At 41.4% G+C, this 15,301-nt stretch overlaps 1 protein-coding gene across 4 annotated transcripts in view; it reads left to right on the top strand.

The window, feature by feature from the left end:
- LRRC8D (leucine rich repeat containing 8 VRAC subunit D) overlaps positions 1 to 14,980 on the top strand; it is a 73,848-nt gene extending 58,868 nt beyond the window's left edge. For 3 of the 4 annotated variants that reach the window (XM_075002467.1, XM_075002468.1, XM_075002469.1), the window contains one exon: positions 11,849 to 14,980. In XM_075002467.1, coding sequence (XP_074858568.1) covers positions 11,851 to 14,424 — 2,574 coding nt within the window. In that variant the 5' untranslated portion in view covers positions 11,849 to 11,850 and the 3' untranslated portion in view covers positions 14,425 to 14,980. The remainder of the gene's footprint in view (positions 1 to 11,848) is intronic. The other variant, XM_075002470.1, reaches the window with a different exon arrangement.
- The last annotated feature ends 321 nt before the right edge of the window (positions 14,981 to 15,301 follow it).

Consider the following 15,301-nt stretch of genomic DNA (forward strand, 5'->3'; position numbering starts at 1 on the left):
TGGCTGTCTCTGTACTGCACGCTTCTTATGGTGGTCTGCAACATCCATGCTCTACATGTCCCCCTGCCACTGGTATAAATAGTAACATAGATGGTCTGAGACATGCCTTTAGTTATGCAGTCTTCATGGCTCAGTACGTATCCAAGCAAGACTTACCCTGTCTACACTGCTATTTGTGTTGTCCCTCTGGCTTGCCCCCTGTAGCTATATACTGTAAATTTGGATACAGCCTGCTTCTTAGCATGACAGTGCACACCTTATGTAGCACCGTCACTACTGTGCAGTACAGACACATTCTGTATTTCCATAGTATCCATATAGTCTGAGGATAATGTGAAGCAATTAATGGCTGCGTAAGTATCACACTTCACTTGTGAATCTATCATTTAACCAGAAATCAGTGCTGCTTTTTTGTATGTGCTCAGATCTTTCTCTTGTAAAATGTGAATTAATTTGGTACTCAGGCAAATGGACACTATGGCAATACTCTGAAGCTGTGCATCACTCCCAAGCATTGTCATTTCTGATCTGCAGCACCCAGTATTGTTCTGGTCTTGGTGAGATCCTGGTCCCTGAGATCACCCTGGCAGTTTTGGAAGGTGGCAAGCCGGTCCCTGATATCATAAAGGTGGAGAAACACCAGTTGAGGAGATTTCTTTGGTAGATGTTAAACATTGTACCAGTTTGAGCATTACGAATAGTTCACGTAGATGAGCAAGAATCAACACTGGCCTATTAAATTTGTTTCCTGGTGACTGAAGCTAGCAATTGATTCCAGCTATGCAGAGGTGAAAAGTCAGTACACAAGCCCATGTTGTGGCTCACTGCCATTAAGGATGTCTGTTTAATTTTGTATCTCCTTTCCTAGGGATGTGGCTTATACTGATTGAAAGCATGTATGGCTTTTATAGACACTTACTCTAAACTCTTAGCTAGATTGTAAACTTTGGGGGCAGGGACCAGGTTTTGTTCTGTGCCTGTATAGCACTCTAGTGGCCTTGTGTGTAACAGGAGTTCCTAGGTGTTGTCGTCATACAGTTAATAACTTTTAGCAAAAGCATGGGAGTCTGCACAAGAGACTGTGTGTGTGTGTGTGTGTGCGAGAGAGAGAGAGAGAGAGAGAGAGAGAGAATACAACAGCAACAGGAAGTGCTTTCTGCTCCTTCTCCTCTGTACTCTTTATTACCTTCTCTCGATTAGCTGTTTGGTTTGTGTATAAACGGAATAGTGAACCCTGACTAGTATAAAGCTACTGGTGAGAGGAGGGTGCTGCAGCATGCCCTGGTTTGCACCTGCCTTCCCCACGTGGGGGCCAGCGCTGTAGCTAAACCCACTAGACCTGGGTTTTGGTTCCTGGGCAGTCACCTGGAGTCCTCCAGGCCCTGCTGCAAGGTCTGCCAGCCCTGGAGCATGCTCCGCTGGCCTCAACAGAGTCTTGCTACCTGCCAACCCCTCTGTGACCTGTGGTGCCCCCCGGGTCCTGCAGGCTCTGCCCTGGGCTCCATTGGGGTCCTGCCACCACCTACCCTGCTCGGGCTCCACTGGCCTTTGAGGTCCTGCAGCCCACCGGCCCTGATGCAGGCTCTACAGCCCATGGGCCCTGCCAGTCCTGGGGTCCTACGGCTGGCCCAGAGCTCTGCAAATGGCCCCAGCTTGAGGCAGTGAGGGTTGCCAGCTGTTCTGAACTGGAGGCCATTTGCAGCAGTGGCGTCTGGTTCGGGAGAGCTGGCAACCCAGTCTCAACAGTTCAGCATCCCCACCCCAAAAATAGTTCCACCCCCACTGTCTTCATGGCCTCATTGTTAGCTTTCTGCAGCACTATCCCTATGATCTCTGCCTAGGCTTTCAACTCCATTCTACTCCTGTTCTTCAAAGCTTCTGCTTTCTACCTACTCTCAGGTTCCAATTCCTAACCCCCCACTGCCTGGGCACCTTTTATGTCCCATCTGGGGATGGGAGAGGGCACCCAGCAATTGCAATGGGAATACTGTTTGAATCTCTGCCTCATGTACATCTGATGGTACATCTCTCCCCATAAGAAGGGATCATTCTTTCAGATGTATGTTGCCCATCTGGCTTGACATTCCATTGAATCCTGTGTGCTGCTGTGACTGGGAGGGCGGCCGAGATAGCGACAGACCGGCAAAAAGGGACTTTAGTGTAACTGAGAACCAAGATCCTAGACGTTCTCTGAATTGTTGTCATAAATCCAGAGAGAGCTGTCAAAGAGTTTGGCCATGAGCCCATATCCCAAGAGGTGCTCCCATTGAAGCTTGTTCTGAACCATAATGAATAGAAATGTTAGGAACCTTCCCCCACCCTCCCCTTTTTATCCCTTTAACATTCCCCATTGGTGTGAGAAACACCAGTTTGTGCATGAAGTGCAGAGAAGAAAGCCAGGCACTTTCCAGAATGAGGGTAAAGTAAACCAGTTTTGGGTGAAATGTAAATTTGGTGTTTAACACACATGACATACTAATAATGCTTTTAACCAGTCAGAAACATTACAGTGGAATTTTTATTTCAAGTGTTCCTGGGGTAAAATGTTGCCTGATAGCAATTAACTAGAATGGGCGAATGCAATATGGGCCTATAATGTATTTTGTAGGGGCATGAATAGTATTATTGGTCTAAATATCAGCAACAGTGATTAGATCCACATCTGTATGTGGTCCTGGTGCTTTCAGGCAATGAATCATTAAATGGATGATATTCAAAGAAGAGAGAAGGTAAACAGGAAAATAGCAGGATTAAGAGACATTACATAAGCAGGAAAGGCATAGGTTTCACAGACCGAGAACTTATGAGAGGAAGAAAAAGAGGGGTGCTATAGGATTTTATTTTTTTAACAAAAATATTGTGCAGTAGTCTGGCTTTGTTTATAAAACAGGGAATCCCATTTTTGGCACAAAGCTAATGAAGCCCAAAGTTTACATACCCATCATATAAGGAATACTAGAACAGGGTGGTTTAGTTTGATGATAGTCATTTATTACCTACTATTGGTATGCTTCGTGCTGTGCAGAAAGATGATGATAATGGCTCTGGGTCATTTACATACAATCTAGTCCAGACAGAGCATACTTTTCAGATTCAGTGATATGCTGGGAGATGATGCAGCCTGTCACTGTCTTTTAATTCACTTAATGGGGTTTGATTAATTAGCATGATTCTTTTTCTCTTCTTTAATCTTCAAGTATAAGCTGTACATATGATATAGCACAGCAGTGTAATTTTTTTCCTCTTTTAAGACTAGGGTTAAATGATTATTACTAATTTTTGAATTGTTCTTTGTTTGGAATTCTTTAACTTTCCTAAAACAATAGTATCCTTTGTCCATTTTACCCCATTTTATTTTTTTCTTCAAATTAGTATCTCATGCATTGTAGTATATCAGGTCTTGCAGATGTGCCTTAATGCTGTATGGTAATTTTAGTTATTGTAGAATAATTACTTTGAAACGCACTGAAATCAAATGAATATAAAAAATTACATCCTTCATAAGTTTGTCCAGCCTGAAATATCTAATAAACAAAAGCTATGACTATGGTAAGTTTTTAAAAAAATGAATTTTTTTAAAAATTTTAAAACAAGGACACCCACATCTTGTGTGTGTGTGCGTGTGTGTGCGTATGCATGTGTGAGATTTTAAGTTCTAATGTATCTTAAAAAAGATAGTTTCAAAGGCAGGAAGAGTAAGGGTCATCATGAGCAAAAATCTCATTGCAGCTCTAGCCCATACTGGCTTTGATGTGAACAACAGGGAAACATTTAAAATCATTCTTTAAAATTTTGTGTACACACTTGCTTAAAATAAATAACAACATAATGTAAAAATAAATTTTTGACATCACTTTGAATTGTACCTGGAGTTAAATAGGATCAAACCACAATTGTTTGTTTGTTTTTTCTTCATGTGGGAGAAGGTATTGGTAGGTTGCCACTTCTCTGAATAACTAGAAGCTGTAAGGTCATGTCTACACTTACAAAAGAAACTTTGAAATAGCTGTGCTAATGGCCAAATTGAAGAATACTAATGAGGTGCTGAAATGAATATTTAGTGCCTCATTAGCATGCTGCCAGCCACGGGGCACTTCAAAATTTCCACTGTTTGCTCGCCCACGGCTTGTCGATGGGGGGTCGTTTTCTAAAGGACCCTGCAAACATCGAAATCCTGTTATTTCTATCAGCTGTGGCAGGAGGGAGAGCCCTGTCATGCAGAAGTGGGGCTGGCATGTGCTGGAGGCAAGTGAGCTGACCGGGAGGAACTGGGCAGCTCTGGGGTAGCAGGACTGCCAGTTACCTCGCTGGGATTAACTGCCTGCCCCAAATGTGGTGGCAGTGATTGGCAAGTTAGCAAAACAGGCCAGAAAATGAAAGCAATAGGGCTCGGCCCCCAGCCTAGACAGTGGCCAGAGGCGGGGGCAGATGGACTAAAAAATTCCTGCCCTGGTGCAGATGTTAAGGGGGGGGCACAGGGGCTCAATCCCTGTCTTTGCGGCGGGGAGGGGGAGTAGATGGAAGGCATGAGGAGGCAGAGTGGCTCGGTCCCTGTCCCTGGGGGAGGTAAGGGCGTATGGCAAAGGTGAGGGTCAGAGAGGCTCAGTCTCTGGCCCCAGAGGAGCAGATGGAAGGCATGAGGAGGCATGGAGGCTCAGTCCCTTCCCTGGGGGATGTGGGGGCAGATGGCAGAGCTCGAGGGGTGGTGTGGAGGGTTCTGTCCCCTTCCCCAGAGGAGAGGAGGACAGATGGCACGGGAAGGAGGTGGCTCATGCAGTAGGGGGAGCAGCTCCACCCCCACTCTGCCTTTGGCCTGAAGGGCCCAGCCCCATGCTCCTGACAGCTCGACTGGTTCATGGGTGGGGCTTGCACATCCCGACCCTCCCACAGTGGCTCTGCTCACCACGGTGTGCACCTGCAGGAACAGAGTGATGCCTGATGATCTCAGGAGGGACAGGGCTGAGCTCCCACCTTGTTCTTTGCACATGTGCCAGGGGTTGCTGACCCCTGCTTTAAACCATGGTAGCAAAGGGCTACACCCTCAGGTAAAAACAATGAGCAGTCCTGTGGCACCTTGAAGACTAACACATTTATTCAGGCATGAACTTTTGTGGGCAGAAATCCACTTCATCAGATTGCCCCAGTGAAACATCACACCCAGTTGAAGTTCCAGCCACAGTCTCCTCTGTTACTCAGAAATGAATCTCAGTCTTGTCATAGATTTATCCTTTGTCTGGATTAAACTTCATGAACTTTGCTTCCATCCAGATTTGAACTTCCACTAGACTCAGTAACCCTAGAATTCAAGTTTTGTAAAAATGGGCATAGAGGTACTTATTACCTGTATGATGGTGCCACTGGATCCCATAATGCTTCATAATCTCTCCCAGTTTCCTTCAAGGGTGATTAAAAAGATGAAACCCTCTGGCCCTTGGGATTAGGTTTCTTGGGAAAAAGAAAGGCACTCAGTTCCACCTCTGAGGAGCTGTGGAACAACTGTAATCCCTTCTGCTGTAGCAAGTATCAATCTCATCATCCACTGTGTTGTGTTCGCTTTTAATCACCCCATCTTCTGTAGGGGTGATTAAACACAGAAACAGACAGAAAACCTCTAGACAATTGCAGTGCAGTGATTAAAACCATGGAAGGGCTCTGAACTGAGCAAAGAATAAATATAGTGGAACTAATCTGACTTATCTGAAGGTGATGTTGAATGTCTAGGGTTGGTCCAGAAACAAAAAGTGAGGGGAAGGTAGAGAGTGGTGTGTGTGTGTGTGTGTGTGTGTGTGTGTGTGTGTGTGTGTGTGTGTGTGAGAGAGAGAGTAATTGTGTGTGTCTCTCTCTCTCTCAGGCTGTATCTACACTAGGGTATAAAGTCAATTTCCGATATGCAATTCTAGCTACGCTATTAGTGTAGCTAGAGTCAATGTATCAGAATTGGCTTTCTTACCTAGTGTAGGTTGGTGATCTTCAGGCTCACGCTGACATCCCTCGAGAGGGTTGACGGCCGAGCCCAGAGAGATCGATTTTGCCGTGTCTTAACATGTGGCAAAATTGAACTCCAGAAGATTGACTGTGGCATGGTTGATTGTCAGGTAAGTGTAGATTCACTCTGAGGTGAGCGAACTACCTGTGTGTATGGAGGGGAATCATTCAAATAGCCATTTTTTTTGGTTGGAAATGTTTTGGCAGAAATATTTGATGAGCTCCAGTGAATGCCGTTGGTGAAGTCATCTTTCCAGTTTCAGATGAGTACAAAAACAGGTGGTCTCTTCTGAGTTTCTGGGAACTGCTGGAAGCAAAATGAGTGTGGTCTTTTTTGCTTTTTTCCCCATCTGAAATTAATGAAAGCATGGAATGGTTTATCAGATACTCCTGTTTCTACAAGCTCTATCTGTGAATTACATTGACGGCCAGGTGAATTTTTGATCAATGAATGTAGGAAGCAACAAGATATAAGTAAATGTAAAGGTAAAGTGTGACAAATCAAGATACCACTTTCTTTTCCAATGATTCCTTTAGATTTTAACTTCATCTGATTTACAAATAGAACTATTTAATTTATAACCCAGTAAGAAATACCGCCAACATGTCTACTTGTTGTTTGTGTGAGTAGTTGCTTTCTGAGTTTTGTCAACAAAATTCCTGAGCGGTTAATCACATCTCTCAGGGGCTGTGCTAATACTTACTTTTCAAAAACCAATTAAAGGGAATTTAACTGGGTAGGCAACACAACTTATGTAATAACAGTTACAGTAGTTGATTTAGCAAAGCCTGTAATTTAAATCAGTAGTAGTATTGTGGTATCTGTCTGTCCGTGCATATGCAGTTGCCAGTCGTTCACTTTGTGCTCTGATTGTTTTAACTGCAAGTGATTTCTTTGGTCTTTTAAAGTCACATCTAGGAGAATGTGAGACTTTCTGTAGAATATCTTCTTTTTCAGTAGAAAGACAGGTGCAGATTGGGTTGGAGCTTTTAAGAATCATCATACTGCTCTCATATGTGTTTATGTAATAGAATAAATTCTTTTCAATGCTAGATTTCCAGGTCACCTTCACAATGAAAAGGAAATTGGTGCAGTCACACTGCCAGGTTTTAGAAGGTTCTTCCTAAGATTCTAGGAGGTGATGAAAGCAAAACTGAGGTTCTTAATCGAGTTTAACCATAATTTATCTGAAGAAGAGAGTTTTCTTGTGTTATATGGCTTTCTGAATTGGGACTTGGCAATGCTGATAAATAATGCCCGAAGGAGACAAAATTAGATCATCTTGACTCCTGTTGATTGGCCAAGTCAATGAGTATTTTGTTGAAAGGCTTAGGTGAGGGGAGGCGGTTATGGATCCAAATGCAACGTTTTCTCTGTAGATGTCTTACTAGTGTATTCCTGAATAGCACCAGGGAGAGAGCTGAGTTAGCCTGTATTCTATCAAAACAAAACAGCAGTCACGTAGCACTTTAAAGACTAACAAAATAATTTATTAGGCGATCAGCTTTCTTCAGAACTGGGTCTGTCCCACAAAAGCTCATCACCTAATAAATTATTTTGTTAGTCCTTATAGTGCTACATGACTGCTTTTTTTTTTTTTTGATAGTGTATTCCTGTTGTTTTTGTAGCATTAAGCTGTCATGTTGTAAAAGCAATAAATGACACATCTGGTTTTACATCAAAGCTGAAATGAATGGCATTGTCTTAAAATAAGTGTCTTCCCACTATATTCTGTTCCAGGAATTGAAGATCGCCCTTCTTTGGGAACCAGGACTTTTTAATTTCAGTCCTGGACTATTGTGCCAAAAAAGCACGGCTTTGACTGGGAGTCTGGACGCCTATTTACCTTTCAGTGCCTTACGAGGGCTACATATGGGTGGGCTTTTAACCACGTGAAATGTGGCTCTTGGCTTTCTAGAGGAATGGAATGATGTGTGTTCCAACATTCTGGCCTTCAGAATATGTTGCCCTGAATCTTTGCACAGAGCATCTATTAACTTCAACAGGAAGGGCACTGGTTTTGTAACTTTAAGCCACATACCCAATTTTTTTCCCGAAAATCAGAATGAGTGATATTTCTGCTTTTAGATTTACAGGAAAAACTGAGTTTCTACCTTCCCATTAAACTAAAACTTTATCCTCCAAAATGAAGATGAAGAATGGTTGTGAAAGAAATTGCTTTGCAGCTTATGAGAGGGTGTTAGACTATAGAGAAAAAAAAGTTAAAACTGTGCAAGTAATTAAAGCTTGCCTTTTTAGTAAGAATCATAAAAGATGGGGAAATTGGGAAACTTGTCCTAACTTCATTTTAATCTCAAGTCTCCAAAGTCTGCAATAAGCAGAATGTGAAAATTAGCATTGATGTACAAGTTCAGTTTCACCCATAGTTGAAACTGTTGGTTGAAGCTGAAGAGACAGAAGGCTTACTGTGAAGTATATCAAATTCACTTGCAGCTTGTCAGAATGTGACTTGTGTGTGTTGATTTTTTTTTTTTGTTGTTTTTTAGCGGAGTGTCTAGAGGTGGAGGAAGGAATGCTTGTTTTCAGTTTATATAACGGAGTGCTGCTTTTTATGATATGCTGAACTTATAGGGGGTAAAACAATGTAGTTTCTATGTTTCATAACTGCTAAGTTCCTTTGAAACAACAGTTCTGTGAGTTTCAGCAACTTGGAGGAAAAAAAAAAAAAGACCTGTTTGGAGGGCTGAATAAAAGCTCTTGTCCCATCACGTTGGCTGAAGCCCACAGTAAGAGAATTACAGCAGCTATCAAATTGACTGAAACTTTTGAAATAATTTGGTGCATAGGACAAAAGTCTGTGATTGATTATTTAAAAACAACTTACTGAATTTTTTGCTCTCTCTCTATTTCACTCATTTCTCCTGCAGGCCACTTGATGACTATTCTCTTGCTGATAGTGGCCAGTTTCCACTGTTTATACAAATGTTTTCATAGCAAAGGCTTTCTAAACTCTGAAATTAAGCCCTTGGTGGCAGTGGTTTTTAAAGGAGCAGGTTACTCCTAATTGAAAATGGATTCTGCCAGTGTAGACTGAATGAAAGCATTTGTAGCATGGTAAACCGATGTCTGCATAAGGAAGTCTTTTGAGGGAAATGCTATCGTATGACCATCAATGGTGGGAATAGTAGACTAGACTGGCAGTTAGTTCTCTGACTGCTGCATTATGTGACCACACTCAGCATAGGTTTAGTTAACAATGGTCAAAGTATCAGTAGCTGTCAGTGGTCTGTCCTCACCAGCTGTCCCACCGCTTTTACGATCACTCGGTAGAGAAATTTTATAAAAACGCTAGTGCAGACCAGACCTCGCAGAAAGTACCTGAGAACATAAAAGGTCTAATTTTGAGGCCCCTTTGATAGATCTGTATGGGCGCGGAAAATGTTACTATTCTTTTCCCCTCTTGCACTGGGTGGCATTGCAGTTGTGACCGCAACCCTGAGGGGTGGGAAGGATCATCAAATGCTGATCAACACAAATACAAATTACTACCATGCAGTGCCTCTTTCTGCTCCTATTCACAACAGTAAGAGTTTTGCCATTGACTTCATCTGAAGAGGGCCTTGTGAGCCTGGAGATGTATTCTGGTTACTCTGGAGGCCGTTCACTTTCAGAATGCCCAAAGTAATCGTGGGCACAGACTTCCCAGGTAGAATGGCTCCAGTGGAGCCATATTGAGTGGATGGTGTTAGTGAAGGCCAGTATCCATCGGGAGGTATTGGGTCTCTAAGCCAATGACCATGAGACTCTCATGGAGCACTGAAGGACACATGAGGTTTGTGAGTGGATCCCACAGCTTATTTTGATGGAGGGAAGTGGCAGTGGGAGGGAAAGGGGAGAAAGGAACATGCTGTCATCATCATCATGGAAGAATGCCTTGGTCAGAGCTGCCTCCTGTTCATTTCCCCACAATAATGGGTGATCCGCACAATGATTATTGTATTTTGGCTATATTGCAGGTAGTAGCCATGTGATGACCACAACACTATCTTGGCTCCTATTTTTAGGTGCCTATAATTTTCTGTCTAAAATCTGGCTTTGGCTGAAAAGTCTACTTGTTCTCAGCCTAAAGGTGAACTCTGTGAAGGAAGTTGGCCAAATGGAATGTGGCCAGTTTCTGAGCTCTACACACAAATGTAAACAAGAGGCAAGTTATTTCCCCTCTTTGGCCTGCAAATATTCATTGTCTTTAAAACACAGTCCTGCTATAGGCCCTGAACAAGCTTACTTTGCATGCAGGAAGAAATGTGACGTAGATATAAACACGTGATCGCATACTGCGCATGTACATCTGTGATTGTACTCCCTAAGTAACAGTGAATGGAGGTGTACTTCTGCACAGACCTGAACTGCCACAAAGTTAAAATAATTAATCCAGCTGTTCCACCCTAGCCTTATCCGCTTCGGATTTTCCTGGTATCCTGCCTGCCCCTTCTCGCCATTTGCTACTCCAGTTTGTGTAATAATAATAGAAAACATCTATTTTATAGGCAGTAAACTAAGATTCAACAAGGAAAAGCCTTGCAGACCGGTTTGTTATATAGACTAGTTTCCATATATTTACCTTTTTGTTTTCATTAACGGAGAGGTTTTGTTTTGCAGATTAAGAGCTTGTCTACACTTGCCCCCAACTTTGATGGGGGCATGTAAATTAGGGTGATGGAAGATTACTAATAAAGCGCTGCGGTGAATATGCAGCACTTCTTTAGGCTAATTCTTCCCCTGCGGCAACTTCGAAGTGTCAACCTTCGAAGTGCTTGCGTGCGTGTTGCCATGGGAACTTTGATGTGTCCACACTACTTCGAATTGCTTTTACTCCTCAAAATTTTGAGGAGTAAGGGCACTTCAAAGTAGTGCAGGCACTTTGAAGTACCTGTGGCTACACACATGCTGGCACTTTGAAGTTTGACACTTCGAAGTTGCCACGGGGGGAGAATTAGCCTGATGAAGTGCTGCATATTCACTGCAACACTTCATTAGTAATCTCCCATTGCCCTGTTTAACATGTCCCTTTAGAAGTTGGGGCAAGTGTAGACCCGGCCTAAGTGTTTTAAATAGTGTGACTACCTCACTGCAAAATAAATAAAACTAACTAACTAACTAACTAACTAACTAAATAAATAAATAAAGCAGGTCTTTTAATACAGAATTTGTATATAATAATTGAAACATCAACATTGCTAAGATGTGATGTGGTGGTACCTAAGTTAAAGGACTTGATTAACCCAATATGTGAAATTTATTATTTTTTTAGCTCATTTGAATGAATAGGAAATGAGAGGATTTGACATTGTTATAAGAGCTCTAAAAAGTAGTAAAAGTATTGCATGGAGAAGGGCATTTAGCAAAATGTTTTCTATTTTTTGAATTTTAATTTTTTTTAAATTGACATCAGTATAATGCTTCACATGTTCAAAGTGCACAGTGCAGTCACTTTTTTCGAAACTGATTTTTGCGAGGTATTTCTCCTCAGGTTTTTAAAATATTTCAACTACAACACATTGTGATCCAGATATTTGTCATGGAGTGCAGACCTTTAGGTCTGGTAGTGTTGTGATGTTTCTCTCTAAGTATAATTTTACAGTAATTTAGTTTTCTGGTTGTTTTTGTGATCTTAAAGACATCTGGCTACTATACATATGCAGTTGAAAAGGTCCTGTCTTGCTTGTTTCCTTTTTATGGGTTGGTGGACAATAGTATGCAAGTCAACAAAACACAAAGACCAATGGAAAACTTTATTAGGTTTCATATTTTGTGTGATGTTATGCTGTTGAATAAAAGAAAAATTATAGCTAATCGGTGGGCAACAAACTATAGTAACTTCTTTGTTTTGTTTTGTTTCAGGAATGTTTACCCTGGCAGAAGTTGCATCGCTTAATGACATTCAGCCAACTTATCGCATCCTGAAACCATGGTGGGATGTGTTTATGGATTATCTTGCTGTTGTCATGCTAATGGTTGCCATCTTTGCTGGAACTATGCAGCTGACCAAAGATCAGGTGGTCTGCTTGCCAATATTGCAGTCAGCTGTCAATTCAGAAGCACAGCCCGGCATATCAGGAAATGCTGATGATACACCAGGATTCGAAGCAACCACTGGTCAAGATAAAGGAACGGCAATGAGAACAGTTTCTTTTGAAAATGCACCTGCCATAACACCAGAAATACCGCTGAGCAGAGCTACATATTCTCAGTTGCAATCTACTGTATCAAATCAGGAACTGAAGAATGAGAAACAGGATTCTTTAGGCCGAAAAACCAATTTGGATTATCAGCAATATGTATTTATTAACCAGATGTGTTATCATTTGGCTCTTCCTTGGTATTCAAAGTATTTTCCCTATCTTGCTCTCATACATACTATTATTTTAATGGTCAGTAGCAATTTTTGGTTTAAATATCCCAAAACATGCTCAAAAATTGAACATTTTGTATCTATATTAGGAAAGTGTTTTGAATCCCCTTGGACTACAAAAGCATTATCTGAAACAGCATGTGAGGACTCTGAGGAGAACAAGCAGAGACTAACAGGTACCCAGTCCCTTCCAAAGCATGTTTCCACTAGCAGTGACGAAGGAAGCCCAAGTGCTAGTACTCCCATGATAACCAAGTCTGGCTTTAAGTTTTCAGCTGAAAAGCCAGTTATTGAGGTTCCTAGCATGACTATTTTAGATAAAAAAGATGGAGAACAAGCCAAAGCCCTGTTTGAAAAAGTTAGAAAATTCCGGGCCCATGTGGAGGACAGTGACTTAATTTATAAACTCTATGTTGTCCAGACAGTCATCAAGACTGTCAAGTTCATATTTATTCTTTGCTATACAGCTAACTTTGTAAATGAGATTAGTTTTGAGCACAACTGCAAGCCGAAAGTGGAGCATTTGATCGGCTATAAGGAATTTGAGTGCACCCACAATATGGCTTATATGTTGAAAAAGCTGCTTATCAGCTATATTTCTCTCATTTGTGTTTATGGGTTTGTCTGTCTGTATACACTCTTCTGGTTGTTTAGAATACCCTTAAAAGAATATTCCTTTGAGAAGGTCAGAGAAGAAAGCAGCTTCAGTGATATTCCTGATGTCAAAAACGATTTTGCATTTCTTTTGCACATGGTAGATCAATACGACCAGCTATACTCCAAGCGATTTGGTGTCTTCTTGTCAGAGGTGAGTGAAAACAAACTGCGTGAAATCAGTTTGAACCACGAGTGGACATTTGAAAAGCTTCGGCAGCATGTCTCCCGCAATGCACAGGATAAGCAAGAGCTGCATCTCTTCATGTTATCAGGGGTCCCTGATGCAGTGTTTGATTTAACAGACCTGGATGTGCTGAGACTTGAGCTAATTCCTGAAGCCAAAATCCCAGCCAAAATCTCCCAGATGACCAACCTTCAAGAGCTTCATCTATGCCACTGCCCGGCAAAGGTTGAGCAGACTGCTTTCAGTTTCCTCCGTGACAACTTGAGATGCCTTCATGTAAAGTTCACAGATGTTGCAGAAATTCCTACTTGGGTGTATTTGCTCAAAAATCTTCGTGAGTTATACTTGATAGGCAACTTGAATTCTGAAAACAATAAGATGATAGGGCTCGAATCTCTCAGAGAATTAAGACATCTTAAAATTCTCCATGTGAAGAGCAATTTGACCAAAGTCCCCTCCAATATCACAGATGTGGCACCTCATCTAACCAAATTAGTAATTCACAATGATGGCACCAAGCTTGTGGTACTGAATTGCCTTAAGAAAATGATGAATGTTGCTGAGTTAGAACTACAGAACTGTGAACTGGAGAGAATTCCACATGCCATTTTCAGTCTAACTAATTTGCAGGATTTGGATTTAAAATCAAATAGTATACGCACAATTGAAGAAGTCATCAGCTTCCAGCATTTAAAAAGACTTACTTGCTTAAAGTTGTGGCACAATAAAATAGTCAACATTCCTCCCTCCATTAGCCATGTAAAGAACTTGGAGTCACTTTATCTCTCCAACAATAAACTCGAATCCTTGCCAACCGCAGTGTTCAGTTTACAGAAACTCAGATGCTTAGATGTAAGCTACAACTCAATTGCAGAGATTCCGGTGGAAATTGGGTTGCTTCAAAATTTGCAGCATTTGCATATCACAGGAAACAAAGTGGATATTTTGCCAAAACAGTTGTTTAAATGTGTGAAATTAAGGACTTTGAGTCTGGGGCAAAACTGTATTACTTCGATCCCAGATAAAATCGGTCAGCTCGTGCAGTTAACTCATCTGGAACTGAAGGGCAACTGCTTAGATCGGCTGCCAGCTATGCTAGGACAATGTCGGCTCCTCAGGAAAAGTGGACTTGTTGTGGAAGATCACCTCTTTGACACTTTGCCTTCAGAAGTTAAAGATGTATTGAATCAAGACACAAGCATTACCTTTGCTAATGGGATTTAAACGCAGGTCGAAGTCCACAGTAGCTGACTTCCAAGCAGCAAATGCTAATGTACAAGTTTATTGTAAGATCATGAATTTTAGAAATACAGGAATGTTTGTAAGAACTACTATTAGCAGGATGAGAAGATAGAACTGAGTGTTCAGTGTTTGTAGCTTTTTAAATGATGATTTTCATTTTTTTGAAAGAAAAAACCCTTAATCTCAATTTTTTCTTTTAAACTGTTTGTAACTTGGATGCTGCCGCTTTTGAATGTTTACAAATTGCTTGCCTGCTTAAAGTAAATGATTGATTAAATTGATGACCTTTTTCTTACTATACAAGTTACTCATTACTGTCTGAACTTCATATTTTCCCCCAAATAATTCACAAAAGCAAGTGTTTCTATAGCAGTGTGATCCTAAAAGCACTTGAAATGAACATTGACATGCTAAGTCGTGTTAATTCTCATAATTTTTTAAAAGGAAAATATATCTTTGACATTTCTGTGTCACTGACTGATAACGTATGTCCTCATTTGATGTTCTGAACTGCTGCAAAACATCAATTTGTTTTACAAAGCGGTAAAGATTTGTTTGTGGGAGCAGGGCTGTCCATATCCCTCCACCCACAAGGCTTGTTCCTTGGGGTGAGATTCCCATCATCATCCACGAGTGCTACAGTGTTACTCCTTTGTCCACAGTGCAATTTCTGCTAAACAGTAAAGGCCTTTCCCCATTCCAAAACTGATTTTGTGTTTCCCCAATATGCTCCAAGACACCATCAACTGGAGTGGTGCCAGATAGTCAGATGTAGATTGGATTGGCCCTAGGACAGTACATTGTGAATTGCTTTTCAGAGCGACGGTGTAAGATCTTGAGATAAGTAATTTTGCTACCG

This window comes from Carettochelys insculpta, chromosome 9 (assembly GCF_033958435.1).
Source record: "Carettochelys insculpta isolate YL-2023 chromosome 9, ASM3395843v1, whole genome shotgun sequence".
Lineage (NCBI taxonomy): Eukaryota > Metazoa > Chordata > Testudines > Carettochelyidae > Carettochelys > Carettochelys insculpta.